At 33.8% G+C, this 13,047-nt stretch overlaps 1 protein-coding gene across 5 annotated transcripts in view; it reads left to right on the forward strand.

Annotated features, from left to right (window-relative positions):
• The window catches only part of Dmxl1 (Dmx like 1), a 141,631-nt gene that overhangs the window by 97,071 nt on the left and 31,513 nt on the right, over nucleotides 1-13,047 (forward strand). For 3 of the 5 annotated variants that reach the window (XM_029547072.1, XM_029547074.1, XM_029547075.1), the window contains 4 exons: nucleotides 2,274-2,336; nucleotides 7,610-7,696; nucleotides 9,812-9,933; nucleotides 10,278-10,419. In XM_029547072.1, coding sequence (XP_029402932.1) covers nucleotides 2,274-2,336; nucleotides 7,610-7,696; nucleotides 9,812-9,933; nucleotides 10,278-10,419 — 414 coding nt within the window. The remainder of the gene's footprint in view (nucleotides 1-2,273; nucleotides 2,337-7,609; nucleotides 7,697-9,811; nucleotides 9,934-10,277; nucleotides 10,420-13,047) is intronic. The other 2 variants (XM_029547073.1, XM_021214170.2) reach the window with 1 other exon arrangement.

The following is a 13,047-nucleotide window of genomic DNA, read 5'->3' on the forward strand; positions in this document are numbered from 1 at the left end:
CTCTGTAGACCAGGCTGGCCTCGAACTCAGAAATCCACTTGTCTCTACCTCCTGAGTGCTGGGATTAAAGGCATGCACCACCAAGCCTGGCTAGAGAAGTATACTTTTTTAAAATATGTTTTTCTAAAATGAATTATAATTTACAGCTTTCTTATGTAGTCCCTAAGGACATACTACATTGTCCTAGGTGTTAAATGCTCACTCAGCTTGCTGCTTCTCCGGTAGTGTGTCTTTGACATGCGTATGCACACTGAGTTGTCCTGGTGACTCAGCATAGAGAAACAGTTGCACAACTCTGCCATATTGCATAAGAATAGCAGTTAACTTGTACATTTTTATCTAGTTTATATTATGGGTGTGGAGTTAACATTTGGTTTAATGATTTTCTAGTACAATATTGACTTTTTAAGAATGGTAACAAATTTTCATGTTGTATTGAGCCATCAACTAAGTCATTGCTGTATTCTGTATCAAGGGGAGGGTAATGGGACAGAGTTTTAGTCATAGCTTTGTTTGAAGCTTCATGATACCTTCTGAAAAATTAAAAAATGATTTTGTTAGTTTTTTTAATCAAAAGCATGAACACAAGTATTAAATGATAGCTTCTATGACATAAATAAGCTAAATTTTTCTGAAATTTTTTAATCTACAAAGCAACTGTTTAAGTTCTTTGCAATATTTTTATAATAACTTCAATGTTAGCACAATCATTGAAAGTTTTAAGAAATTTGTTGTTTGTTTTGTAAAGGAAAATGAATTTATATATAGTTGGCTAATGGAGGCAGAGGTGGCTCATGTTCTTCCCATGCCACCTTCAGCTATCTTAAAATTTATAGGAAGCCATGGTACAGAAACTAGCACAAGTGTAAATGTAGCTGTGAAACAGGCTAGCTAGACCTTTTCGAGGGTGGAGAAGGGGTGGAAGGATGAAATGAGATACACAGGTAAAGGACCCTGGCCCAGGTGGTCTCCACAGTCTCCCATTTTTCTCTTTCTCTGCTGCATACACAGATTTTTATTAAAGTCTGGGCTAAGGAGAAAATGAGGTCTTGAAAGATCCCCTTTTATGAAAGAAAAAGACCTTGGGTTTTATAGGATGTAGAATTCCTACGCACTTCCCATCTGGACTTAGTCATTAAGAATGTGTTTTTCCCTTGTAGTTTTACTGCTGATCATGATACTCCTAAAGAGATTTTTAATAAAGGAATGTGGAAAAAAAACAATAAAAATATATCTTGGATAGTGTTAAATAAAGTCTTAAATTTATAGAGTTGATAGAAAATAATTTAATCTTTGCTAGCAGTTAAGTTGCCTGTTTTGGGTATTCATAAAATTGCCTGTTCTGTATTTATATTAAAATGATCATTAAAGCAATTGTGAATTTAGTTACTCAGAAAACTGATAAATGGCATGTTCAGTATTTTGATGCTATTTTTTTATTCCATTACATAATTGAAAATGAAATTTTACCATTTCTTTATATGACTTCATTTCTCTATCATATCTTAAAATTCTTATGTATCTCAGAGCTTTTCTATTCCAGTATAATGTAGTTTATTGGACATTCTTTTAGTTTTTAACTAAAATTTCTCCCAAAGTGGTTGTATTTATTTATTTAAGTTAATTACACATGGTTTGAGGTAGGCTATTAAAGCCGTACCCAACAAAAGTTGGATTCAACAGTTAACATCTTTGTTCTTTATCAGTTGTATTTTGTTTTTTGAGAACTTAGAAGTCCTGACTAAGCTTTTTCTTGAACCAGTTATAATGGCACCTTTGCTTGAGGCTGTGCCTCCAAGCAAGCTGTTTCTGCCAACATGCATAGGAGGATTGGAAAGATAGAGATTGGGATTTTCTACTACGGATAATTTCTAGAGGAATTATATGTCATGGAAATAAGACAGAAGTATTTAAGACAATAGATTGACTTTGATTTTTAGTTGACATCAGAAGCTCTGAATTTACATATATAAGGTACCTTAGATAAAATGTTTTAATCTCATCATTATAAAACAAGTGAGTAAAAAAAAAATGTGCAGTGAAATAAAATTTATAGTGGTAGATAAGGAATTTTGAGCCTTTAAGATTTCTTAATCTCTAACCATACATTCTCCAGCATATATTTTTTTAATATATTAAATTTAAGAAGATATTATTCCCATATTCTTTTTTAGTAATTTGGTTTCAAATATAAGTTTAAAAAATACCTCAGTGTTGTGCATGTTACAACTCATCTTTACTCTTTGACATGTGATTATTCTTTCTTAATGAAGTCATTAGAGGACAGCAGTGAAACCATCAAAAATTCTATGATGGAGGAGCCAAACATCAATAAGGTACATTAATGTCATTCAACTGAAATTCAAAATTGCATTCTTAACCAGAACAAGAAGAGATTTGCATTTTGTTTTTCAACTGGACTTGGTTTCCAGTGGAATGAGACTCATCCCCTCAACTTACTGTTTAATCGTATCAATTTAAATGTTGCAATCATAAAAATTGGCTCTCTTTTGTTAATTAAAAGAATGCAGTTTTAAAGGGAGTTGAATGTTCCCTGTGTTGGCTACAGATTTTTCTGAATAAATACCTCTGAAGTTTTTAGGAAATGTAATTACATCAAGAGGTATAAAGTTCAGTACCATTGTTCTGTGTTTGCAAGTATCACCTTTAAAAGTCAAACTTCTCTCTTACTTGAAAAATATAGCTATTACTATTGCATAGTCTTTATTTTACTCTGAAGAATAGCATATAACACAAATGCCTTGTGCATTTTAAGTACCTACATTTTTGAAATTAAAGCAGAGCAGATAAGATCTTGTATAATCATAAATAACTCCTAGATTATTTTCTGTGGCCACAACATTCAGGTATGACTCTTATATTGATTTTAACTCAAAGTGTGAGCAGAGCAGAGCCCTACACATGGCTGATGGGAGTATAAACCAGCATATCCACTATGGAAATAATGAGGTTCCCAAAAAATAGGGTTCACCTACCCAGACATTTCACTTCTGGGTACTCCCCAAAGACTCTTATGTCAACATACCACAGAGATATTAACACATCCTTGTTTATTTCTGTACTATTCACAATAGGTAGGAAATAGAGCCAGCCTAGGTTTGTCTATAGTTAATGTCGTACATGTACACAATGAAATAGTATTCATCCTTAAAGGAAAATGAAATTATGACACTTGCAGGAAAATGGATGGAACTTGAAATCATTATTTTAAGCAAAGTGAGACTCAGATAAATATCATGTTTCTTTATGTGAACCTCTGTGTGTGTGTGTGTGTGTGTGTGTGTGTGTGTGTGTGTGTGTGTGTGTGCACGCTCACGCACGCGCAAACTCAGGCTATGAAAGAATGACTATGAGAGGAGAGGCAGACATCTTAAATGAGAAAAGAGGACAAAGATGGTATTTATGTGACTGAATAAACCTCGTTTTCGTCTCAGAAAGGATACCATGACAGACCAGAGAAATAGGTCCACTCAAATCTACTTTGGCAAAACTGAGTTTATTGAGGTTATTTGCATGAGCATATGTGACTCCGAGCAGCTACATCCCTGAAACGTGGATGTCAAATGAGTGATACTCATAAAACACGTATCTCTTCAGCTCCCTGCTCAATTTGCTATCCTCACAGACAGCCTTCTTTGGCCTAGGAATTCTTTACTGCTCTTAAAACTCTGAAGAGGTCCTTGTGAACTTTCTTATAACTCTTAAGGTTCTTGGGCCTTGAATATATCATGAGCTTTCCTAAGTTGTCTAAGTTTTGTTAGTTTCTTGAAAATCTCAATAGTCTCATTTTGTCTAGGATGAAATGCTTTAATTTAAAGAAATAGTTAGATAACAAAGGCTGATGGGAGTTATCTGTGACATGTAGAAGAAAGAAACCAAGAGGAGCAGGAGGGGAAAGGGTAGTAGGAGTGGAGGATGAATTAGAACATAGTAGCACATGCGTGAAAAGGTTATAGGGAACTCCATGTGCTGTCTTTAAAAAGTCAAAAAAAAATCATTTTGTAAACTTAAATAACTGCACATATTTAAAGTATGTAACTTGCTCAGTTTAATCATCACCACTATCAAGATAATGGGTATATACATCAACCCTCATCAACCTTTTTAAATCCTTCTTTTTTCTTCCCTTCTCATCTCTGTCATTTTCTTCCCCAAGTAGTCACAAATGTGTAAGTTAATTTTTATTTTCAGGAAATCTGTATAGGTGAAGTCATATGTCATTTTATTTTATTTTATTTTATTTTATTTTATTTTATTTTTGCTGTTCTATTTAATAGAGAATCTGTACTGGCCAGGAGCTCACTATGTAGCCCCTGGTGGCCTCATACTCAGGGCAGTTTGTCTGCCTCAGCCTCTCAGGTGCTGAGGATTGCAGGCATAAGCCACCATGCTTAACTTTTTTTTTTTTTTTTTTTTTTTTGTTCTGTGTCTTTTATTTAGCATAATCATTTTGAAGTTCCTCCGTGTCATGTGTTTCAATAGTTCATTACTTCCTATTGTTGATACTTATTCTATTGGACGACTGGATGACTGTTCATCTTTTTACCTAAATGATTTGATTATATTTTGTAGCAATTTCAAATAAGGCTGCCTCAAAATTCATGCATTAGGGTCTTTATATATAGACTTTATTTCTCTTGTATAAACGCCTAGGAGTAGATAGCTGATTTACATGGTAGATATAGATTTTTTGCAGTATTAGATATTGGTGCAAGGGTCTCTCATGTACTAGCCAAGTATTCTATCACTGAACTGTACCTGTACCCTTAGTATATGTTTTAACTCTTTAGGAGATTGTCCCAAGTCCTTGGGTGATTATACCATTTTGCATTTTTACTAGCAGTGTTTAAAATCTCATTTACCTTTCATTCAAACGTATAACATAGTTGGTTGATAAATTTTACTAATCATTATAGTTTATTGTAGATTTAATTTCTATTAAGCACTTGCTCTTGCATGAAATTGCCATTTCCTCATTTACATATTGCAAACATCATGAGAAAACTGTTTTAACAAACAAAATATCAGTTCCTTTTAATGTCCCTCTGATTCCCTCTCTTCACTAGATGTCAAAACCTAATATGGTTAGGTATTATCGCTAGCCCATTTGACTGAGGTTGCCCTTGTCATAATTTGGCTTTGAAGAATTGTAAATTCATTGCCAGTTTCTATCCTCTCTCATTTTAACTTTTCAATATCCTTTATTACTATTGATCCCTGACAGTTTCCTAACATGGTTGCCTCACTTAATTTCTATAACATCAGAGTTGCTTGTGTTAGCTGGTTTACTGACAGCTTCTAACCTGGCCTCACCTATATCTTTCCTTGAGAATACTTAGTTCTGTTTTTATTTTCCTTTGTGATTGATCTTATATTTGATTGATCTTACAGTAAGTATTATCTTTGTGCTGGTACCATTTAAATCACACTAGCTCCAAATCATTCCTAATGGCTATACACTCCTCCCCACCCTAGCTGCTCTTTCACTGTCCTTCAGTGTAAATGGTTCCTTCATTTACTCATTTTTAGGCTTGAAAACTAGAATCAGTCTTTCTTTAATCATGCTAAAAGAATACAATCCATTCGCACAGTTTATCTCCTTCTAACTAACCACTTACCACTTGGTCTCCTGATCCAGTCTTCTCCAGTTCTCTCCTCGGCCATAACAGCTTCTTACCCTGTTTTCTGACAGCCATTCTCACATCCTTTGTTTCAGGTCCTAACAGATTATCCAAAATAATTTGATGGCCTCTAAACATTCTTGTGACAACTGGATTTGTAGTGTTTAAAGCCTTTCCATAAACTGAACCTGCCTGTTTTCTAGATCTTAAATCCTACTTGTACAGTCATCCTTAAATAAATTTTACCTGAAGCTCTTGAGATGCTAGGCTCCATTCCTTTGCTCACCCTTATGAGATTTAATCATGTATTTGACATAGTGTTTAGAACCTCCATATTTAAAATATCACCCCAATTGAATCTCAGGCAGGCCATCTTAACAGCATGCTGTTAAGAAACATTGTTTCAGGTAAGAAGATAAGAATATATTCCCATATTGAGAAAGCTGGGGTTTTTTTTTTTGTTGTTGTTTGGTTTGTTGGTTGGTTGGTTGGTTGGTTTTCCCGAGTCAGGGTTTCTCTGTATAGCCTGGCTTGAAATTCATTTGTGCCTGCTTTCTTTCCATGGTAAAGTTGGAGAGAGCTCTCCCCTTGAACAAGCTTGTTCCTACTCTCTTACCAGCAGACCTGTTATTCTCTGAAAATGTCATGTCTCTTCTAATACCTTCAATTCTTTAGTGGTCTCTTGGTATACTTTGTTGATAACCCAAAACCACTGGAGCAGCCTTGTGTGTACTTTAGATACCAAACAGATAAATGGATAATTCCAGATTTTATTTTAAAAAAATATAGAAATGGGTCAGAAGTAATACCTGCCTTATTATAGGAATAGACCCTCAACCCAGAATGTTTATCAAACAGTGAAATTATTTTATGTTTGTAAGCTAGTTATATTTTAGATAAACTATATTTGCCATTTATATATCCAGGAGCTATAAATAAGAATATATAGGCTTTGTCGTTGCATAAATCTCTGCACCTTTCAATTAAACAGTCATTTTGGGAGCCATTTTTATAATAATTTTTTAATATCAATGAGTGGGTATCCAAACTTTCTTTATTGTATGCTAATTTCAAAATAATGATTTCTGCATTTCATAATGAAATTTAAAACATTTCTTATTAACCTACTTAAGAAGATTAAAGGTAAGGATGTTAAGATAAAAAGTAATATATCAAGCAGTGTTTCTTTTAATTGCCTGAACTTTCCAACTACCTATTTTGGTAAAGCTGATGTTACAATATTCGCTTCTTAACTCAGAAATGTTATACATACATACATACATACATACATACATACATACATACATACATACATACATGGATATACAGAATATCAAGTATTTATCCTCATATAAACTCACTTGGATTTATTCAGCTACTAAAATGAATCACTGACTTTAGTAAGTTACCATTTCTTCCTGAACTCCAGTTTCTCTGGAGGGTTATTTTAGATCAGAACAACTAGCTGGTAAGATCTCAACAGTTAGTCTAAGAACTACGAATGGCCTTTGGACTTTGTATAAGTAGTTTAAAGGGAGAAACAAAATACTAAAAATACCTACAGTGAAATAACCTTTGTGGTCTGTAAAGCTGGACTGATTACTACCTGACCTTCCTTACAATGCTTAAATGTATTATTCAGTAATTACACTACTTAAAAACTTGGAAAATCTTTACTTCAATTATTAAAATGTCTTTATCCTTTAAAGTTAGTTTAATGTTCTTAAAATAAACAGTTCAAGAAGCTGTGTTTTATCAGCTGTCTTTTTATATATAAAAACATGCTTAAAGAAATTTCCCTCATCAAATTCTTTTCTGGGATAATTAACCTGTTCAGTAGTACCTTTGGTATTGATGTATTTGAAAACCTTGTTAAAATAATTTACTAACAAACTAAATAATTTACATATATACATTTGTCTTATGAATAAAATAGCAATTGTAATATTATACTTTTTTCTATTTAGATAGAGACAGATCTGGGATATCCTGGAGGTAAAGCAAGAATTATTCATAAGGAATCTGATATCATTACTGCCTTTGCTGTTAATAAGGTAAGTAAACAGATAGTTGTCTTTTCTATGACTTGTAACTATTTCTTATTGGAGAACATCTTACTAGTTCACTTAATGATAGTTCTCTACTTCCAAATCTACTTCCCATTCCTTAAATTATTATCTCAGTAAGATTTTTCTTTAGTAAAACTATTATATAATTTACTAATATAGTTTTGTTATTGGGAACAATTTTGTTGCTACACAGAGAGCAGTATTAGGTATTTGAATATCAACCAATAACTTTTAAAATATATGCAAGATAATTTTAGGTAATCCAAAAAGGCTTTCTAGGGCCTTATATGAGCTTATTGTATATAACTCTAGGACTTAAACTCATGCATTAGAAGACCTCCTTCTTTGGTATATTTCTGTAAAAATTGTTTGTTTTCTCAGTAGTTTTTAGTTGTCTGCTTAACATCCTCCTTAGAGAGACTTGTAAGCTCCTGGAGAAGAGCTCAGTCTTAATTATAACAGTCCAAGGTGAATCATGTCCCACTTGAATTTCCCTAAATTGCCATACAGCATAGTTTCTGGTGTCTCACTGTTGTTGTTGTTGTTGTTGTTGTTGTTGTTGTTGTTATTTAAAAGGGTAGGATTATGATTTTTTTATGTGTACCTAAAGGATACTTAAGATAATGTATAAGTACATATTTATTTTTAATTTTACAATATTATCCGGCCAGGTCATTCTTGGAAATCCTTGCTTCAAGTAAGACTCCTGCTTCAGCCTCTGAGTATTTTTGGACTACAAGCATGCTATCAAAAAATGTTATATGGATATATGTCTTGTAAAAGTTACCCAGAAATCCTTTTACCAATAGATTGTTCATCTTTATAGTCTGCACTTGTCTTCGTGATTTTCTCTAACCAGTTCTTATAGCCATTCTGTTCTTATACTTCCCTGTATCCTTCATCTCACATCTTTCATAAACATCCTTCACCTTTTTGATCAGGCAGAAGTGCAGTTAACCCCTTAGGTAGGTCTCAAGCTGAGCTGTAATATCTCTGTGTGTGTTACTGTCCTCACCCTATAATGTCTTCCTTCCCCTTAAAAAGTCAGTCTGCTCTACAGAGTGAGTTTAAGGACAGCCAATGCTACTGAGAAACCTTGTCCAAAAAAAAAAAAAAAAAAAAAGTATGAGTAACTAGGAATGAATAGTCATCCACAAATATAAAATCTGTTACTCACTTGTATACACATGATTACATAATTTCTCTACATTTGATATTATAGTTTTACATTCTTCCAAATTTTAAGATTTTATTATCTATAAATTCTGCCTGCATCAGAAGAGGGCACCGGATCTCATATGGATGGTTGAGAGCCACCATGTGTTTGCTGGCGATTGAACTCAGGACCTCTGGAAGAGCACCCAGTGCTCTTAACCTCTGAGCCATCTCTCCAGCCCCCAGATACCATGTTTTTAAAATGGCATTAAGATTGAAATTTCTCCATTTCTTTCATTGGATGTTATCTGTATCAAAAACTGTGAATGGTATGAGATTTTATCATATTCAAGCTAACAAGTTAATTTTTAGTTTATTGGATGCTGTTTGATAACATGAGAATCCAGTTTCTCTGATTAGGGACAGATAGTTTGGATCTAGCAGCACAAGCAGCCACTACAAGATAAATCTTTTCACACTAATTCCTTGGGCTACCAGTGACTTGCTTCTTGCCAACTCATCTAGAAGGTGAAAGAAGAGAGAGAAATTGAGGTGGTACACCCATTTCCATTTTTACTTAGCTTTCTGTTAGATTTACTAGAATTTCTAAAACAGTCATATCTATTCGGCTCACGCTTATGATTATTTTACTAAAAATTTAATTATTAAAGTTAATTTAAAATATTAATTGGTAGCCGGGCATGGTGGCGCACGCCTTTAATCCCAGCACTTGGGAGGCAAAGGCAGGAGGATTTCTGAGTTCGAGGCCAGCCTGGTCTACAGAGTGAGTTTCAGGACAGCCAGGGCTACACAGAGAAACCCTGTCTAAAAAAAAAAAAAAAAAAAAAAAATTAATTGGTAAGAATACTTTTGTTCATGATTTTAGAGACTTTCTTCAGACATATACTTTTTTAATGTAAAAAGTTAACATGATTTATTTTTCAGGCAAATAGAAATTGCATAGCAATTGCCTCCAGCCATGATGTACAAGAACTGGATGTTTCTGCAATTCTGGCCACACAGATCTATACTTGGGTGGATGATGATACAGAAACAGAAACCAAAGGGTATTCTTATGCTTTGTTTTTTAATTCAGTCATATAGGTGACTATATTCTCTGGTCTGTAATTTTGAAAAGATTCCTTAAGAGGCAGGAATAAGTACCCTCTCTCTTGATGCAGCACGTAAGGTCTCAAAAGTAGCACCCTTGTTGTAGGCTGAGTAGGCACTGCTTTGCTAAGGAGTGAGTAAGGGTGACAGTAGGGTCTTAAAGGGAAACGAAAGTTGAGAAAAAGTATAAAGATGGAAAATAACTCTGAAAGGAAATACAAAGTGTTTAAATTTTCATATATTAAAAAAAAAAGAAAAGAGCTGACGGTCTTTTTTCATTCTAGTTGATATTCCTTTGTAGATCAGAAGACTTCTTGGTTATACATGCTCGTGATGATTTATCAGCTGTCCAGGGTTCAACTCCATATACACACAGCAACCCTGGCACTCCAATCAACATGCCATGGCTTGGAAGTACACAGACGGGCAGAGGAGCATCAGTGGTATGTAAGCTTCAAGATACTTAGGTTTACCTTTATCCTGTCCCCTCTAGGTTCATGCATAAAGGAGGGTTTTTAAAGTTTTATTTAAGTCTTATATGCTAGAATTGTACATTTTTATAATTAAGAATAATGCTTTCATTTGAAGGATTACAGAAAAATTGTAAATATATTTTAGCCCAGCATGGTAGCATACACCTTCTAATTTCAGCACTTTGGAGACAGAGGCAGACAAATCTCTGGGAAGCTAACCTACCATCCATAGCAAGTTCTTGGACAGCCAGGGTTAGAGAGAAAGACCCTATCTCAAAAATAAATAAAATATACTTAAAAATGAAAGTTAACATTTTTAAAATATACTTTAAAAATGAAAGAGCTACATTTTAGTTAATGATTATTTGAAGCTGACTGGTCCAGATCAAGTTATAGGCCATACGTAAACCATGTACTGTATAGAAGCTACAATAATAAGAGTGAGGTTTAAGTTGATTTGTTTTATATTGTTTTTCTTTTTCCAGTGTTGAAGTTAAACGCAGATTATCATGTGTGTCAGTCAAGGGCTCTTTTCTTGAGTTCCAGCCCTAAGTTTTTTCCTATGTGGGAAAAAAAAAATCTCAATGTTTTGCAGCACATGAAAATTGCATGAAGTTTTATATCTGTTGATAGTTTTATAGTAACTCAGCTGTAGTCAATTTTTTTTTATATTTGTGGGTCCTGCTTTCATACTGTAGTGACAGAACTTACTGTCTCAACAGACATGCTGTGCTCACAGAGTCCAAGGTATTTATCTAGCTTTTTTCAAAAGCTGTATTTAACCCTGTTCTAGATAATAGCAGATATTATCAGTAGATACCAGTTAAACACTATCTATTTTAGGTGTGGCATTTTGTAATGCTGAGACATATTGTTCCTTCTAGGAAAATTCAGTTTTTCAAAATTGAGCTAAATATGTTGGTAGTTGTACAGCATGTATGTATTTGAGCACTGATTGCCTAAGTAGTTATCTATATTTATTTTTCCTTTAGATTTTCTTTTATTAATTGGTTAGGCTATAAAAATTAATACCTATAAGCAAATATTCTCCCTCATTCTTTAAATTTCTAGTTGTTAAGGACTATTTTTTTTTTTTTGCCTTGTTTTAATTGTTTTTGTTTTTAAAGCCCTAAGTCCTATAGAACATTCTGTTTTCTTTACCAGTCAGCTGGGTTTTTTTTAACTGATTGATATAGTGAAGACTCAGTCATCATTATTAATCCCTTTTAATGTTTTGTAATTTTGTGATTATAAAATTATAGTCTTTTGTAATCTTTCACCTGATAACTAATACAGCCTGACTGCTCCTTTTTACTTGTTGTAGCTGTTATATATTCCTGTGACTCATTCATCAGCTAAAGCTTAGTTCAAAGGTCAAGTTCAATGTTTTCTAGTGTCTGGTTTTTTTTTTTAAAGATTTATTTATTTATTATATGTAAGAATACTGTAGCTGTCCTCAAACACTCCAGAAGAGGGCGTCAGATCTTGTTACGAATGGTTGTGAGCCACCATGTGGTTGCTGGGATTTGAAGTCCGGACCTTCAGAAGAGCAGTCAGTGATCTTACCCACTGAGCCATCTCACCAGCCCTAGTGTCTGTTTTTTAAGAATTAAATTGTTAGAAATTAGTGATTTTTTTTTTTTTGGATTAGTGATTTATTTATTTATTTATTTATTTTTAATATTTCATTGAACGTGCATTTGTGAAGGTCTCAGATCCTCTGGAACTGGAGTTACCGACATCTGTGAGCTACCATGTGGGTGCTGAGGATTGAACCCAGGACTTCTGGAAGAGCAGCCAGTGCTCTTAACCACTGAGTCTTCTCTTTAGCCCTAGAAATCAGTAATTTTAAAATGTAGTAATTTGGTCAGTATATAATTTAAAATCTTAAAATTTGTGAACTTTAGTCATGTCTTATTTCAAAAAGAAACTGATTTTTTTTTTTTTCCAACATAAGCCTTGGATAAAACAGTACAGTTTCTCTTGTAACTACTTGATTGCTGCAACCTCTTGCCCCCTCCATTTTATAAAGCAGCAGATGTTTCTAAAATATCATTTGAGGTTGTCACACCTTGAGAATTCTATATTCCCCAATATAACTTAACTTGCCCTCCAAAACCTTTGCCTGCCTTTAGTCCTAGCTCTCTAGCCTACACTTAACCCTCTTTGCTTTGTTTATCCGGCTTCCTGTTCCTCAGACTCATCCATTATTGCAAAGACTTGGCCTTGCATTCTCTTAAAAATTCTCTTACCTCTGTATTAACATTCACATCCCAACTTAAGATCTCAAGAGATTTCCATGGAGTTCATAGAGAAGATATCTGCCCCATCCACTGTACCTCTAATCTTAATTATTCACCATATTATCTTTATAGCATATAGTAGTTGTTGAAATTACCAATTCACAGTTTAGTTTTCCATTTTATAAACCTTCTGAAACAGAAGCTTTGGGAGGGTTTGCCTACATTGTCAATGGATGTGCTGCAGGACATGCTGTCAGTATTCAAAAATATTTGTTTATACACCAAAGCATTCTTCCTGCCTATGTTAGGACTGCTTTTTTTTCTTCTTTTTTTCTTTTTCTTTTTCTTTTCTTTT

Source organism: Mus pahari, chromosome 15, assembly GCF_900095145.1.
Source record: "Mus pahari chromosome 15, PAHARI_EIJ_v1.1, whole genome shotgun sequence".
Classification (NCBI taxonomy): domain Eukaryota; kingdom Metazoa; phylum Chordata; class Mammalia; order Rodentia; family Muridae; genus Mus; species Mus pahari.